Raw genomic sequence first — 16,189 nt, forward strand, 5'->3', positions numbered from 1 at the left:
AGAAGAGAAAGATGATTTTTTTGGGGGGTGAAACGGGACAGGACAGGACAGGACACTTTGCTTTATGAAGTAAGTGAGCCTTAAAATCTGTTATTTCCTGCTGCATCTAGTTATTTATTCATTTGACAGTGGTGAGCCATCAGATGAGGAACGGGAAGTCTTGGATTAGAGATCAGTATCTTCTGATCTTTGACCACTGCCTGTTAAACATATTGCAAACAGTGCGAATGCCCTGCTGAATGTCAAATAACACCTCAGGTTTGTGTACATGCTGACACCAAACACAGAGCTGAAACCTGCGAGTGGTGGAGTTGTGGGAGTCACTGGGGGATGCTGGTTGTACACAGGGGACTGCAGCAGGCTGTGGTGCACCCACTTAGACTATATCCAGGACCTGTTTTACTTTTTAATTCTCTCTTTTTTGATGATCTTATTTTCTTAGGGTCAAGGGCTGTCACACATTAGTAATGAAGAGTGTTAACTTAACACCTGGCATGATTAGCATGTTTGGCAAGTAGTTAATTCAGAATTTTTATCCATCTGTAGCGTACTACAAATTGTAATTAAATAATTTGGGTACTGAGATTGTGAGTGAGCAAGAAGCTGCTAAGGTGTCAGAAAGGAAACGTGCTAAATGCCTGTTTAAAGGAAAGACGAGGAAAGCCAAGAACTGGAAATAGGCCTGGTTTGTAACTGCCACCTGTGTGTTTCCTGCTCGTTTTGTGCAGATAAGGTGAGGTTTTTGAGGGGGAGCACACGGAGGGCCAGGGCAGGGTGTTTTGTTAGTGCCTGCTGGTGCAGGATGGGGGTTTGTCAATTTAAGCCTCCAAAAGATTTTGGTTTGTAACATATAGGCCAAGAGAACAAATTATTTATTTATGACTTATTTTCTATTTGGTGGGTGATGGATGGAGTGGTGGCTGCCCAGCCACATCATCAGCTCAGCTCCGCAGAGTCCACCCCAGAGCCTCCTGCTGGAAGAGAACAAAAACAGTCCAGCCTTCGTCACGATGAAGTGTTCTTTTCGTAGGTGCATTAAAAAAGTTGTTGCTGTCCTGCAGGAAGACTTTCCATCCTCCTGGCCAAAAGGGGCTGCTTGGCTCAGTGTGCACCTATTTGCTGTGCTATCCCCTCTTTGCTCCTGAGCAGCCAGCTGGGATGTCTCAGGGAGAGACGAGGCCTGCAGGGGAAGCAGCAGCACCAGGTGGATTCCTTCTGAAGGCCAAGTTCCCATTTCTGATGGAAAGGAGAAAGGGGAAGCCCTACAGTAAATCCAGAGCGTGTCGGGCACGTTGGGCACAGTTGCACAGCGCGGCCTAGGGCGAGCGATGGATCTGTGCTTGATTTGGGCCTTCACACCCAAAATTGGCACGTCACCTTGTCAACCCCAAATCCAACGTTAACAGATGCGTAGGCAGTGCCAAGAATTACAAGTATTGGAGGTGGTTCAGCCGTGGGTGTTTTCCAGGCTCCCCCACGGAGAACAGCTCAGCCCACCAAGCACCGAAGCAGCCATTTTGCGGGCTGCGTGCGCTGGAGCCCCCGAAATCTTCTGGCGGCGGGGAGACGGATGGATTTTTAACTATGTGATGGGACTGCAGATAGGGAAATGGTTGCTGTGTCTTTAACGGAAAGCAAAAGGTTATCTTGCCGTGGCCTTTGTGTGCCTGCGCTGATGTGGTGGAGGCAGCAGCCAGGCGCTGTGTGCGGAGGGGCCGGCAGCAGGCCGGGATCGATGGCAGCGGTGTGAAGGGAATTAATGCGAGGCAGGCAGGCTGCCTGTCAGCGGGGCAGCGCCGGGCACTCACTGCAGAAATCCGTTTTCAATAAATCCCGTCTAGAAATTAAGTAGAGACGCTCGGGTTGCTTCCCGTATTGCTACAGCCCCGCTCATCCAGGTGGGTGCTTGTAGCCAACGAGTGTTCCTTGGAAAGGGGAAATCCTAAATAACGCAGCAGCGTGAAATTAGAGAGAGAAAAATTTCTTTAAACTGCCCCAAATAATAACCCACGTTATCCCTGGAAAACAAAACAAACATGGGAAGTCTATAAGAACAAATACTATGTCCGTTTTTATTAATATATTTCTGGTAGATATATCTCTCTGTTAGGAAGTTTTATTTAAAGCCAGATTAATTGAGTAAAACTTAATTAAACTTCCATTGATTTAAGTGGGAGTTTTCGTTGAGTAAGGATACTTTGATTGGGCCCCAAAGACTTGGCTATTTATACATCTGGTTGGTCATTCTGCTCGCGCAGGGTTTGACTTAACGGAGCACAAAGAATTAAACACAGTGGATTTGCACTGCAATGTTTTGCTATATTAAATGAGTGGTTTTATGATGCTGCAGGAAAGAGTTGGGCATTTCTAAATGGTGTAAGTTTCTAATACGAGTGAATCTTGCCCGATTTTCCAGTGTTTCCTAGTATATCAACTGGCTTATTTTTAATACATTCCATTTTTATGACCCTTTTACTTCTAAAACCTGTTTCTAAGACAATTTTGGTAATTTTTGACGAATTATGTAGAAGGCATTTGTGTCCAAGAAGACGTGTTCCTTCTTACTAGATTTTCTTTGAAAGGAAGCAATAATTTATTGCCTGAATTCTTTTTGCAACTGTTATTTTTCTCCCCTTTTGTTTTTTTGTTTTTTTGGGGGGGGGAATGTTTACTTAAACAGAACGATTGCGCTTAACATTTTATTTTAATTGTATATAATTGTAATAGACTTGTAACTTTTCATTTGCTGAGCTTGGAACCAACTCAAGCAGGAAGGATGTAGCACATCTAATAGTAAAGTTCAGCCTCTTTTCAGTAACTCAGGGACAGAAAGCAATGAAAGAAGTGATGTAGTAACTAAAAAAATCAAAGGCTTTGAGTTTTGACCCAGCCTAAACTTACCTTTTAGGGACAGCTGGACCCTTGGCTCCTACTGACTGGAGTATTTAAGCCCAGAAAATGCACCCTCTGAGATGAAAGCTCATCAGTGGAGGCGTCACACTGCAGTTTTCAAAAGGCATGGCAACTCTGTACCCTTCTCTGCGTGTGGAAGGAAATCAAAGAATTTTAGCCTATGGAAGCGATATTTAGGAAGCAGCTGTATGCTTGCCGTGCCTGCGGAGATTACCGGCTCCTCGTGCCAGCTTCTTACTGAAGCTGGTAAGGACCACGGCGGGTGATACCCAGGAGCTGTAGCAGCTGCAGCGTGCATTAAACTCCATTTTTACAGGTGTCCTGAGTAAGGTTGATGTGCAATTTGTAATTGCGTGTGATCTCTGCGCAGTCCTGCCAGCATGCTTAATGAAGTGCTAGGCTATTGATTGGCAGCGCGTCCCAGCCCGGCTTTACAGTTGTTGTCACTGCTTTTATGCGTGTTGACATAACGAGAAGGACGGTTGGGAAGTTACTAAAAGGGACTGGTTTCTCCCTATATAAAGAGATAATGTCAGAATAAAAGTTAGAACAGGAATTGCTGCTCATCTTCCCAGAGGCAAAGTCATTTCCTGAGACTTCACCTCTTGTTGAGGTTTGGTTGGTGCTGACAAAGGGCTGTGGTCCTTTTTAAATGGGGACTTAATGCCTCTGTAGCTGGCAAACCTGACGCCGCAATCAGTCGGGCAGCAATCTCTTCATAGAATAAGATTTTTGATAGTATAGGCTGACAGAAAGGGTGTCGGGGGGAAAGCAATCTTATCAGGGCTTCTTGTCAGGCTGCTCTTTGCGCCTTCCTAAAGCTCTTTGGGCAGACTATTTGTGAGGCTGTACGTCTTCACCCCTAGCAAAACGCTTCTTTTGATAACGCCTTGATTGAATCGTGGTAAGGGCTGGAAGGGACTAATTAAAGATTATAGCCAGGCAGCCTACAAAGCGGTGAATTCCAGCTTGAACCACGTGCTGCTGGTACGCGGCACAATTTGGTGTCTGTAACGTAGTTTCCAGCAGCAATTAAGTGCTGCATCACAGCCAAAATGATGTGGAAGGGCTCAGATGGGTGAGCGTAGTCTGCAGGTGGTGTGGAAGCAGCCCTGTGGTGTATCTTGGGTTTTTGGCAAAAGATTTCAGTGCGTCTCTGTGTCTGATATTTTTAATTGTGCTAGAAGATGCCATAAAAAGAAGAAAATCAGAGAGATTTACCTTGGGGAAAAGGCTTTTAAGGGGTAGGTTTGTGAAAACCGCACAGAGCGCTAAGGGAAGTCAGAACCTGGTTGCTCTTTGCTTTATCTGTTTCATAGCATTACCTTGAGTCAGAAGGTAATGTGGTTGGTTTTTCCTAATGGAAGGGTGTTATCTACCCCAATCACTGACTTTTGTGGCTGTTTGCTGTTATATTTTCAGCTGGAGTAACCACGGAAGCCATTCAGACCGCTACAGCAAGCCCAGATGCGTTGGGAACAGAGGCAAAAGTCCAAGAAGAGGAGCACGATCTGGTTGATGACGACATCACAGCAGGTGAGCACCGCCCCGATGAATATTTTCTGACATACTAGGTACCATGCAGAAGGGATGCAACGCTTCCTGCAATTTTTCCTTACTTTTCATGAGAAAATGGAGTACATGCTATTAGAAATACAATGAAGTTATTCAAAAGGAAAAAAATCAGAGCTCTAGGCAAAAACTAAATACCTGCTTAACTGTAGCTACTGTAGTATTAACATGTTGCTACTGCAAAATGTTCTCTGTATTTCAGTGTATTTGGGGGTTTTTAGTCTGCTTGCGACTGACACGTTTAGCTTGTTCCTGCAGAATAAAGGTTGGTTCTTCAGTTATCCCTCAAATGATTTACCTTGGTGAAAAATCTGATGCAAGGGTGCTACCACCATAGTCTGCTTCATCGAACTGAGGTTTTCAGCACCAAAGAGCTGTTAGTTTGTCACGCACAGAATTCAAGCGTGGATCAGTTCTAGAACTACCAATGCAGCTTTTGCCATTGTTGGAGTTGATTATAATCCGGTAGATAGAGTTGCGAGTTGTGATCCCTCAGGGCATATTGCGAAATGACAGACCACACAAAAATATGCATTTAATTATAAGCAGGTTATCTTTTGATTTGGTTTTTCACGCTTATTTATGCGGTGCCATAAGGAAAATATCTGTGTGCTCAATATCAATCTCCTCAGCATCTGAATGACTCCAGCACGTATTTTAGCATAGCATACTGCAGATTATAGAGCACAAAAGCTATCTTTTTTGACTGAGCTTTTTATAGATTTTTGTGAAAGTCTGAAAGAAAACTATTTATTTCTATTGACCAGAAGACAGTTAGTATGACAGATCGAGTTTTGGGTCAAGCCTCTGGTTGAAGGTGACTGAGACAAGATTCCTGCTGGTGGAAGAACAAACTGCTTGGAACAGAGAGTATTAACACCAGCTATTTGTAAAAAGCTAACAGGAAATAGTCAAAGGGGAGGGAGAATGCTGGGGGTGCCTTAAGTGGCCGGGGGAAGGTGCAGGATTCATCGGGAAACAACAGGGAATAGAGGCTGAAAAAAATGGAAATAAAAACATGGAGGGGAAAAAAAAAGAAAAAATAGAAATTAATGAATGGACTCCAGGTAGCCTGGAACACAGATCTTCCCAGGACGTCCATTACATCAGTGTTTCTTTCAGAAACGTAGCAGGAAAGAGAATGGAAGCAGGATGCTTTAATGGAGGAACTTCCAAGTGATGCGCATTTTCTTCCTACGCTCTAGACTCTTTAAGTTCTGAGCTTTAAAGAAAGCTGTCTGCTATGTTGCTTGAATCTGGAGCTAGTAACTGTTTCTTTACAGAGAAAATACTATTATTAAAAGGAATCAAGCTTTAAAAGCTATATCCCAAGATGAAATTTTAGTCAACAATTGAATACAACTGTTAGTGTTTGAAGAATATTAAAAAAAAAGTTATAATTCAGATAATTTAAGCTTCACCTAGTTATCTTAAAATATGATGCAGCTTCTTTCTGTAGTGGTCCTCTTAAGGCTAATATTTATTGATTTGACTGCACAGAGTAATACTAGTGTGCAGTGGTCAACAGGATATTTTTTTCCAATTCGAATTGGGATTTACCAAATGCCTTCGTTTGCCCAAAATCATTTTTTAAAAGGCTCGTTTTCACATCAGTACTTGTATATTATACTGATATATTCTGATAATTCTAGCAGCTGCATGCAGAAGGTTACCTAGCAAATAAAAGCTGGGTTTTATACTGATAACGTTTGTCAGCTTGAAAGTTTAATCTTTCAAATCTTTTCCTTCAATATTTCTGAATCTATTTTCTTGTGTAATGATTAGTACTTTTAGCAATAATTATCCGCTAACTTGTGAAATCAGAAGCAAGAAATATTGCTGGATTAAGCCGTATTCTGAAGTGAAAATGGCTCTCGCATCAGCAACAATATTTGCCTGTATTATCTTAATGATTCAGCAATGAATCACTGTGATTTTTTTGATTTATGTTTTATCTGAACGCACCATCACTGCTGTTGAAATGCAGCAGTACATGCAGTGTGTTTGCAGAACTTTCCAGCGTTTTCCCATATTTCTAGTAACATTTATTTTACCCCCAATATTCTGATGTTGGTGGCATCTAACTACTTTAAGTATTTTTAATTTCTAGGTGAAGCATTATTTTTCGCTATAGAGCATGACAATTTTTTAATTTGAAGGCGACCACTGTAATGAAAGAAAAATATTTCACCTGCTTTTTTTTTTCTGTTGTTTTTTCTTACTGTTATTTTTATTGCTGTATTGAGTTTCTGGGCTGCTCTGGTGGTTTCTCTGCCTTCTCTCCCCTCATTTTGGACTGGACGTGGAGGCAGCAGGGACAGGTGCCGCTGCCCAGTGCTTCCCTCCCCTCAGCAGCCAGGCTTCCACTGCAAATTTGGTGTGAAGTGGAGGTGCACAACAAATGCAACCATCTGCCAGCCCCAGCAAACAAGCCAGTGGCCCACTGTTCAGCACAATGAGGGTGCCAAAAGAGTCAGGCTCCGGATAAAGTTCCTGCTGGGCTGCTTTTAAGTAGGTTAGGCCAAACCTGAGCACCTTCTACAAACCCTGTCACATAGGTTTTTGCATCTCCAAAGCCCACCACAGAGAGATCAAAGAAGCTTTTAATTTGTGTTTAGTAACTCGCTGGAAAGCCATCCACCATATCCTGCGCTGGCTATTGTGTAAAACACCAGAAAAATTAGATTTTATCAGCTAAAACAAACCTCGTCCCTTTCAGATGCTAATTAAGAAAATAGAGAAAACACGCACGCATCTCTCTCATTTGACTTTTCTGTTACAAATAAAATGTGCAGATAGGAGGTAGTTAACATGTGAGTGCTAATTTTTAATGGAGTTTTTTGTGTACTAACAGGAATTTTGAAGCACCTTGAGAAACGTGCTTGATGGATAATTGCAGAAAAAGTTACTCAAGAATCTAGTTCCCTCCAGTTTGTCGTTAGCTGTCTACAAGAATGCATGAAACTGTGGGTAAAATACTTTTAAAAAGAGCATTTTATTTAATTGTAGGGAAGGTAGCTCATGGAGAAGCACAGGGTTTTTCAGCAGAGCTGCACGCCTTTGAAAAGACGTGGGCATCTGCCACTGAAGCAGATGTCACCAGTAAACGCCAGTGGGAAATCTGTTCCCTGCGAGGGGGCTGCGGGCTGGACATCTGTCGGAATGGCAGATGTCAGAGCTGGGGCAGTGCTGCGGCTGCTCCCGAAGAGCCAGCCCAGGAGAGCTGCTCTGTTCGGGCTGTCGGGGTTCCTCGTTGCTGGAACCAAAGGGTATTTAGAAAGATAACTTCAATTAATTGGGAATACTTCTTGGTGTCTGTCTTTATCTGATGCACAGCTTTACGCTAAGCATCACACAGTGTAACTAACTAGCACCAGTCCTTGTGCATCTTTTTTATTTTTTGTGAAATTGGGAAGCATTCAGCATCACTGTGTGCATTATACATCAGCACTTTGTAAAAATCAATCTGGGGCTCATCTGAAATCTTTTGTCTGTCCCGGTGGCAGATGTCTTCTTCCAGCTCTGTGCAGTCTCCCTTTGTGCTGTCGTTACTTCGGAAAACGTTATTAACTTGGGGAAAGTTACCTCGCAGTGTCTTAGTCAAACATTTATACCTTCATTGTGTCCTTCTGACTGCTCGTCTTCTCTCAGTGGTGGTAGGAAGAAATCCTTCAACTTGATGCTTTCGCTGATTTAAGTAAATATTTAGGAGAGATTGTTACAGTCAAAAGAAAAATATTTAGAATAATCTGTTCAGATGTAGAAGTGGGGTTTTAAGGAGGCAGAGGTCACCCAGCGATGAGCAGCTCAGGCTCAGGCTTCCCTTGACCCACCTGGGGAGGTTTCAGCCTGGTTGCACGTGCGGAGCATTACAGTGCTGGCAAGGTTTAGGTGTCTTGGGGCAAGTTAGCTATAACCGTGGACCAGATGCTTCAAGAAGCTGTTTTGGTGTTCAGGTGTGTAGTGTCCATCGCTCCTAGCAGCGTTTATCCGTGTAAATGAACCACGTGTCTGTGGGGGACTGCTCCTGGGAGTGCAGCCTCAAGGACCCTAGGAGTCAGGAATTTCCCCGTGGGCATTACTGTCCAAGAAGCTTGTGCTGGTTACTATAGGAGTCATTTATTTGGTGACCAAGATACCGTTAAATAGAGTGTACTACTGCTTGAACGTAGTATAGGTCGTGTATGAGAGAGAGGTCATGAAGACCTCCAGGGATGGGGACCCTGGGCAGCCTGTGCAATACCTCACAACCCTTCCAGTAAAGAAATTTCTCCTAATATCCAACCTAAACCTCTCCTGGTGCAACTCAAGGCCATTTCCCTTTGTCTTATCACTTGGTGCTTGGGAGAAGAGCCTAATCCCCACCTCGCTACAGCCTCCTTTAAGGTAACTGTGTACAGTAAGGTCTCCCCTGAGCCTTCTTCTCTCCAAACTGAACAACCCCAGCTCCCTCAGCTGCTCCTCCTAGGACTTGTTCTCCAGACCCTTCACAGCTTCGTTGCCCTTCCAGAGGCCCCCACGTCACCACTTTAAGACGCACTTGCTCTGTGCGCTGCTGGTGTGATTTTAATGCTGTATCGCCTCCTCTGACCTATTTTCCTCCTCAAAATAACAGGGTTTGTCTCAGCTCTAAGTAATAATGGTGGAGTTTAAAACAAAACGACAAAAAAAAAGAGAAAATAATTCTGTCAGCTATCACAGGAGTAGCTACAGGCATCCAGTAGCACAGCAACCTACCCGCTGGGCACAGTGCTGGCCAGCAAACGTCACCTGTAAGTCTGCCTGGTGTGTCGGGGTGGGATCCCACACGTCCCCATAAAATCCCCCCTCCTTCGCCTTCCTGCCCCAGGACGGCTTTGTCTGCTCACCTGGGTGGGAGCAGACAAGTGGCACGAGTGGCAGCACTTTTAGGAGCTTTTAAGTTCAGAAGACCCGTTCCTGTTGGCGCTGTCTGATCTCCTTTTATTCCAAACAAAACGATTTTTCATGAAGGTGGAGACCTGAAACCTATAGCAGGTTTTCTGGAACATTTTTATAGTTGCTGTTCTTAAAGCATTTTTACGCGCTTCTTCTGGACAGATAATTGTTCAAACTAGTAATTCAAAATCTATGTAGCATATGAAAAACCTGACAAATTTTAAAAAGCAAAGCCTAAATGCCGTAACAATCACTTGTTGTATTGGAATTGGCTTGTTTTCACATTACAGCTCCCCAAACTGGAGCTATCTGAAATTGTTCAAAAATAAAGCGTAATGTAAACCAGCCTGAATTTTGCCATGAGATCACTGTTTCAGTAGTACTTTGTATATGCAAAAGCTTTAATTTCACCTGCTTAAGCAAGAGAGAAAAAGAGTGGAGTTCCCACTTTTCGTTCTTTTACCAGTCTGTGCACTTGGATAAATAAATAGATGATCTGAGATTCAATAGGCCAATTGCAGCATATAATAGCTATTCAGAGGCAATTAAACTGCCTTTTTTCATGCCGGCATGCGAGCATGCCCTTTCCCAACCTTCAACTTGATTTGTGGTGATTCAAAATTAACTTAAAAGTCTTGTTTGCTGACAGCTTAAAGCTTAATTGACTGAAAGCCAAATAGAGCGCGATGCGCGCTCAGCCCTTGCGCGCGCCGCCAGGCAGCAGCCGGGGCCGTGCACGCAGGCTCGTGCCTGCTGGGGGGCTACTGGGGGGCTGCTGGTCGTCCTGCCCTGCTCTGCAGGCAGGAATGGGAAGAGGAGAGCGATGTCTCCCTGCTCGCACTGATGGCAACGGACCCAAAGGTGGGCAGGGGGTGTACGGCCCTGATACAGCCCCGAAAAGTGCGTCCCCAGCCCGTCCGTGCCATCTTGGGGGCAGAACGCACGGCGGATTGCAGCCCCTATCCCAGCCCCAACCCTCTTATGCTGCCAAAAGCCTTCTATTCCCTTCATATTTATGTATATATAATAGTTTTGGTAGAGAAAAGGCTTGTTTTAGTTTGGGAGTGGTGATGCCAACAGGACTCGTTGTTCCTCTGCCGTGCTTAGCGGGGCAGCTTTGCTGCCCTCCCAGCTGAACATCGGCCCCCCCCATGGGGACTGATGTCAAGCATCACAGGAGGGGCCTCCAAAAATAAACACAATGGTGTTTTTTTTTGGTTCACAGTGATCGGCAAGTATGCATTTGATACATCTTCAGGATGTATTAAATCATTTCCAATTAAATAATGTCCTTAAGCACTGGGAGCGTGTTTTGATCTGTCAAAATCAGAAAGATCTTAAAAGCCAAGTACCTGAAACTGCCAGAGGTGATATAAGTGCATCAGGAAAACATAATCGCTTACGTGCTTTCCCCTGTAAATTCTGAAAGTTCTGTTCACATGAAAGTCAAATTTTAGTGCGTGGAAGATAAAGAACGTGGGTTCTGATATTGCTCTATTTCTTATTGATTCCTTGGCAAATCATGGCTATCTAATTTTTTCTGCCTTCCTATTGATTTCCAATGGGAACAACATCTTTTTCATAAAGCATCGGGAAAAGTTGCCATTCAGTTCCAAAATGGCCATAATGTAAAATAGTTTTATGTTCCTTTCAATAAAATCATCAGCGCGCTTCGGAAGGTGAAGCCCGGATCTCTATTGGCTTTATTGAAGCTTTCCCTATGGCCAGGCTGATCTGAAACTCGGGAATGGATTTCCTTAATTGACTCTCATTAACAGCTTATTGAAATCTTTTTTTTTTTTTTTTTTGGGTGTGGGGGGGGTAATTTCCACCGGACTGCTGGGCTCGTACACAACGTGCTGTTGTGCATAAGGGCAGTGCTTTGTGCACCACCCCTCAGTCCCTTGCAGTTCAGCAGGATTCTCTTCTGTGCTCTGCCGTCCCTTTTCTCGCTGAATATTTCGCCGTGCTGCAGCTGTAGGAGCACAAAATGGGTGAGGACGCCTCTCCTCGCACGGCTAAGAGCAGAGGAAAAGAGTCAAAGACAAAATGGATTCTCTGCTCTTCGGAGGGGGGAGTACAGGACACGGCTCGCTCGGTGTCAGCAGCTTTTATTGAAAGCACAATTAATGCATCAAAACTTTCCTTCTTACTAGTGACATTAAAGTCATCCTGATCAAAATCTGGAGAAGGTATCGCGGGCATTTAGCTGCTTTTATTTACCACTCATTTATTTAGATAGCAGCGCAGAGGGATGCGGATTTCGGGAAAGCGCAGCACAAATCTGCATTTAAAACTGGAGGTAATGAGCTCAGGGTCCAATTAATACTTCATAACTTACATGGGTGGGCTTCGGCTGTGAGATGGAACAACCCAGCGTTGCTCTGGGAAATTTATTCCCGAGTTATTAAATACTTCAGGCTATGTGGAATTAAATTAGTTGAAGATAAGGATTGTTTGTTGAGCTTGTTGCTGGAAACACGTGCACGCCGACGAGTTGGGCTGATTGGCTTCCTTGCTTCTTGAAAGGAAATAAAACATCTTCAGCATGCAGCTCCCAAAGCATCGATGGGAAAAGGAAAGGTAAATGCTGGGAGATAATAGCTTAACTCGGTGCCTGCATATCCAAAAAATGCACTTTTGAATTGTTTTATTTGCTGCCAGATGGTAAGTTTATTACATGGGTTTTGGTTTTGTGAGTCCAGGCAGAAAGGGACTGACTGCAGCAACTCCAGTAGTTGCTGTTAAACTGGGAACAAACTGATTTAATTTCCTATAGCCTTGCTTTAAAGTGATAACCGGCACTCCAGTCAATGTTTCCTACAGCGAAAAAAGAAGTTGCAGAGAGACCAAATAAAGCTGTATAGCCGTATGGAAGTAATTAATAAATATCATCTATCCTGAATGTGAGTGCACGAAGCACGCTGGCACTTGGGCGATGCTGTTCGGCTTTTCCAAGGTACGAAATATTTTGGGTAAATTCAGAGGGTATGAGTAAATAGAAAAATGACAATCTTGCACCATCTTGCACGCTTTCCTTTTGGTTTCTTGCAAGATAAGGTCGAGTAAATCAAACGCTCATCTGTGCAATGTGTGGGGCGGGCTTTGGGCGTGCAGTAGGCTTACCCGCCACGGGTAGTGCTGTAAGAGTTGGGTTTTTTGGCGACGCTGCTGTTTGCAGGTGTGCTGGACAAGGAGGAGCATTGTTCAGGTGCGCTGTAAGCACCCCCAGGTGCTAATGAGCAGGCGGCGCTGCGCCGGTGCTTAGCGGACAGCGAACAAATCCAGGCGTTGAGCTTTTTAGGAAGAATGAATGATGGCTAATGATTATTTAATGACAGATCTCTGCACTGAAAGGCACTTAGCACTCAAAGCGTACTGCAAAGCCTATTTCTCAAAGCTTCCGACAGGTTTATTTGGTCTCACCTTGAGTAGAGCAGTGCTGTATTGATTTCATTGGGGTGGATTTAAACACACTATTGGCTTAAAATAGCACCACCTATGCAGAAGAAAATCAGCGCCTTAACCCTTACGGCTGCCAGCAGCTGCTGGGGAGTCTTTGGGTTGTAGGCTAACAGATTCCTGGCTTATCCTAAATACTGTCATTTTTAATTAACATTGCAAATTTTCAACGTTTGTTATCCATACAGGCCGTGTGGATAAAGCCCAGGGATTTACCAGGGGGTTCTGACCCCAGGATACCTGGCCAGAGGTGGGCAGTGGAGTCAGAGCCCTGGGATTTTACATCAGATCTTAAATGAAAGACTTGAAAAAAAGGCATTTTTAATTCAAATTTCATAAACCTTTTTTTCTTTTGGGTGGCTGCAAGTCTCTTGTTAAAAATAAAGAAAAATTCTATACTTAACCTAATCAAGGTTATTATTTACCAGGAGAGGTTTTATCATTCTGTTCTCCTCCTTTCTCGGGTGCTGCAGCTGGCTAGCTGCATCAAACCGTGTTCCTGGCACCACAAAGGGAATATGTTATCAAAAAGCAAACCTGAGAAATGTCCTGGCTTTAATAATACAAAGCTATGCGACTTACCCATATTTAATTATTAAGCTTGTCTGTTGGAAGATGCCCCCTGAAATATTAGAAAAATAAAGTTTAAACACTCCCGGTTTTTAGGGTAGTGACAATGCCCCCTTATTTCAAATAAGGCTGGGCCATGGGAACACCCAAGGGTGGCCTCTAAGCCTCTGGGGCCCAATCTTCTCTGGCACGTCACTTTTACACCCCGATCCCTTTTCCTATTCACACGTTTGGTACCGGGGTTGGGTGCTGGTGATGGTTGCCATCAGTTTGTGGTTTGGGGTGTTTGGTTGGGTTTGGTTTGCAGTTTCCTTTTGGGGTCACGAGCAGAGCCCTGTGTAAATGCAGTACTGTAAGAAAATAGTGCAGCTGGCATGAAAAATCATGTAAAAATACTGCTAATAAATACGGATTCTTGTAGCTCTTGAAGGCTCTTTTATAAGGTGTGTTAGGGAGCAGACAGCGGGACCGGCACGGCACCCCCTGGCACCCAGCTCCCCCAGATCCGCCCTCGGCCCCCATTCAGCCCTATTGATCCCCATTGCGCTTAAACCCGAGGAACTTAATTTGTCTTCTAATCCTTTTATCGTGAGCCAGGATAAACTTAATTTTACCCAGGAACTGTGCAAAGCCAATTAGCGCGATCTTCGGAGTTATTGGGTAAAGTGCTCCAAATTGTTACATTCCCCCTGCCCTCGTGGCTGCACTCTCGGACTGCTTTTTCCACGAAGCAATCGATAGCTCGCCGCCTCTTCAACAATTCAAACTTCGGAAACGCCTTACCTGGATTTTAAACCCTTTAGCAAGATGTTTTGGGGAGGTTTAAGCCTCAAAACCCAGTGCGTTTTGAAATGTTCGATGTGGTCATTTCACCTGGAGGAGACCCGGAGAAGCAAACCCACAATAGGTTTCTCTCTTTTTGCTATTTTTACAACCAAAATGTCGAGCGTTTTTGTCCTCTCGCCAGCGTAGCCTCTGTTTTCCACACAGAGCTATTTGGGGTTATTAATTTTCTCCCTGTGATAGGGTGATCAACCGTCCTGTCAGGAAAATGGATCTCCGTGTCAGCCTTTAGCATGATTAAATGGAGGCACGTCGCAGGGAGAAAATACCAAATTTTCATGAGACAAATGAAAGCGTAGAAGGGACTACTTTTACAGACATTATTTCATTTGAAAATCTCCCCAATGGCTGTCAGTTTATTTGCAGGAAATCATTGCAATTAATTGTACGCTTCCGCTAGGCGTTCAGGGAAAAAAAAAAAAAAAGTAAAAAATATTTGTGGGATTTCCCTTTTATTTTAAATTTCCTTTGGAGGGTTCGGGGAGGGATGTTGTTGGGAGGGGACTGTGTTGGTTTTTTGTTTGTTGGTTTGGCTTTGGTTTTAGGGTTTTTTTGTTGTTGTTTTGAGGTAGCAAATGCTACGCTGCAGCAGCGAGCAGGGTGAGGAGCATCCTATGCCAACAAAACACCCGAGGACTGTTTCGCAGCCCGTTTTGGCATCGTTTTGACCCAAGGCGAGGGCAGGGGAGTGCCCCCGCGGTTTAATTTCCTCCTGGAAGCAGCACATGTGCTCGCTCTTCCCTTCTTCCCCTCCTCGGAGCCGTGGCCGTGGCGGCAGCGCCGGGGTCAGCGCCGTGCCTATCGATCAGCACCCCGCGGTCCTGCTCCAGCATCTGCTCCGCTGCCTGCGCCGCCGCAGCGCGGCCCCGCACAAATCCATAACCGGAGCTGTGCTCATCCAAGCAGGGCCAGGAACTAAATGAAACGCTCTGAAACAATCTGGGAGCAGGAGCTCGCACCGATTCGTCTTGCTGCGAGGCGTCACGGCGGGCACCCGGGCATCGCCCCGCGCAGGTGCTGGGGGCACCGCGTCCGCAACGCGCCCGGAGAGGTGGCTGCGGAGCAATTAGAGCTGTTCCACCTCGCGCTTTGTCTCCTGCGGCCCCTTTTCATCCTCCTTCCTCTGAAGGCAGTTGCTATTGATTTATTTTTTTTTCCTTTTTTCCCCCTCTCCCTCCCATTGTTAAGCTTTCCGTTGTTTCCCAGCTCCCCTTCGGCTGGCACCTTGCTGCCGCGGTGCCTGAACGGGGATGCCCTTCCCATGCTGCTTCCCAAATGTGGCCAGTTCTTTTTGTACATCATGTATCGTGTCCTACCCAGCTGTGTGAACGTGGTTTGCACAGGCAGACTCGCTAATTCGCCCTTCGTTAAGCTACAAGCCCACCAAGTGCCAGTTTCCTTCTGACTCCTCAGCAAAGATTGAACAGCCAAGAGCCGTAAGCAGGATTAAGACTTCATTATTTTTGGAGCATATATGGTGAGGCATTTCTGGGATAGCGTGAATTAGTCAGCAGCTGAAAGGGAACTCTGCTTGTCAGATGAAAGGAATAATGTACTGCAATCCAGTATGTTGCTCCTAAGATTTTGTTTCTTTATACCATAAAAAATAAAATAATAATAATAATAATAAAGCCACTTCATCTAGTTACTCTAGTACAGCCCTGGCATTTTTAATTTCCCTAGCAATGTAGAATTTAGAGTTTTATTTAAAATGTATACTATGAAGTTTTTCCACTGTTTATGAAAACATTCATTAATATACAAAATGCAACATTTTCTGTACAAAAATGCTAGGTCAGCTTATTGGCATATACTGGTAAGTTAAAATCTAATAGGCATTGGAATATGATGGTGTACCCTAACACAAAAAGGATGCTTTTTTATAATAGAAGTGTATTTATAAAATCCATCC

At 44.4% G+C, this 16,189-nt stretch overlaps 1 protein-coding gene across 2 annotated transcripts in view; it reads left to right on the forward strand.

Annotated features, from left to right (window-relative positions):
- Positions 1 to 16,189, forward strand: part of WDR7 (WD repeat domain 7) — a 95,471-nt gene that overhangs the window by 31,770 nt on the left and 47,512 nt on the right. For both annotated transcript variants that reach the window (XM_068664860.1, XM_068664861.1), the window contains one exon: positions 4,336 to 4,449. In XM_068664860.1, coding sequence (XP_068520961.1) covers positions 4,336 to 4,449 — 114 coding nt within the window. The remainder of the gene's footprint in view (positions 1 to 4,335; positions 4,450 to 16,189) is intronic.

This window comes from Anas acuta, chromosome W (assembly GCF_963932015.1).
Source record: "Anas acuta chromosome W, bAnaAcu1.1, whole genome shotgun sequence".
NCBI lineage: Eukaryota > Metazoa > Chordata > Aves > Anseriformes > Anatidae > Anas > Anas acuta.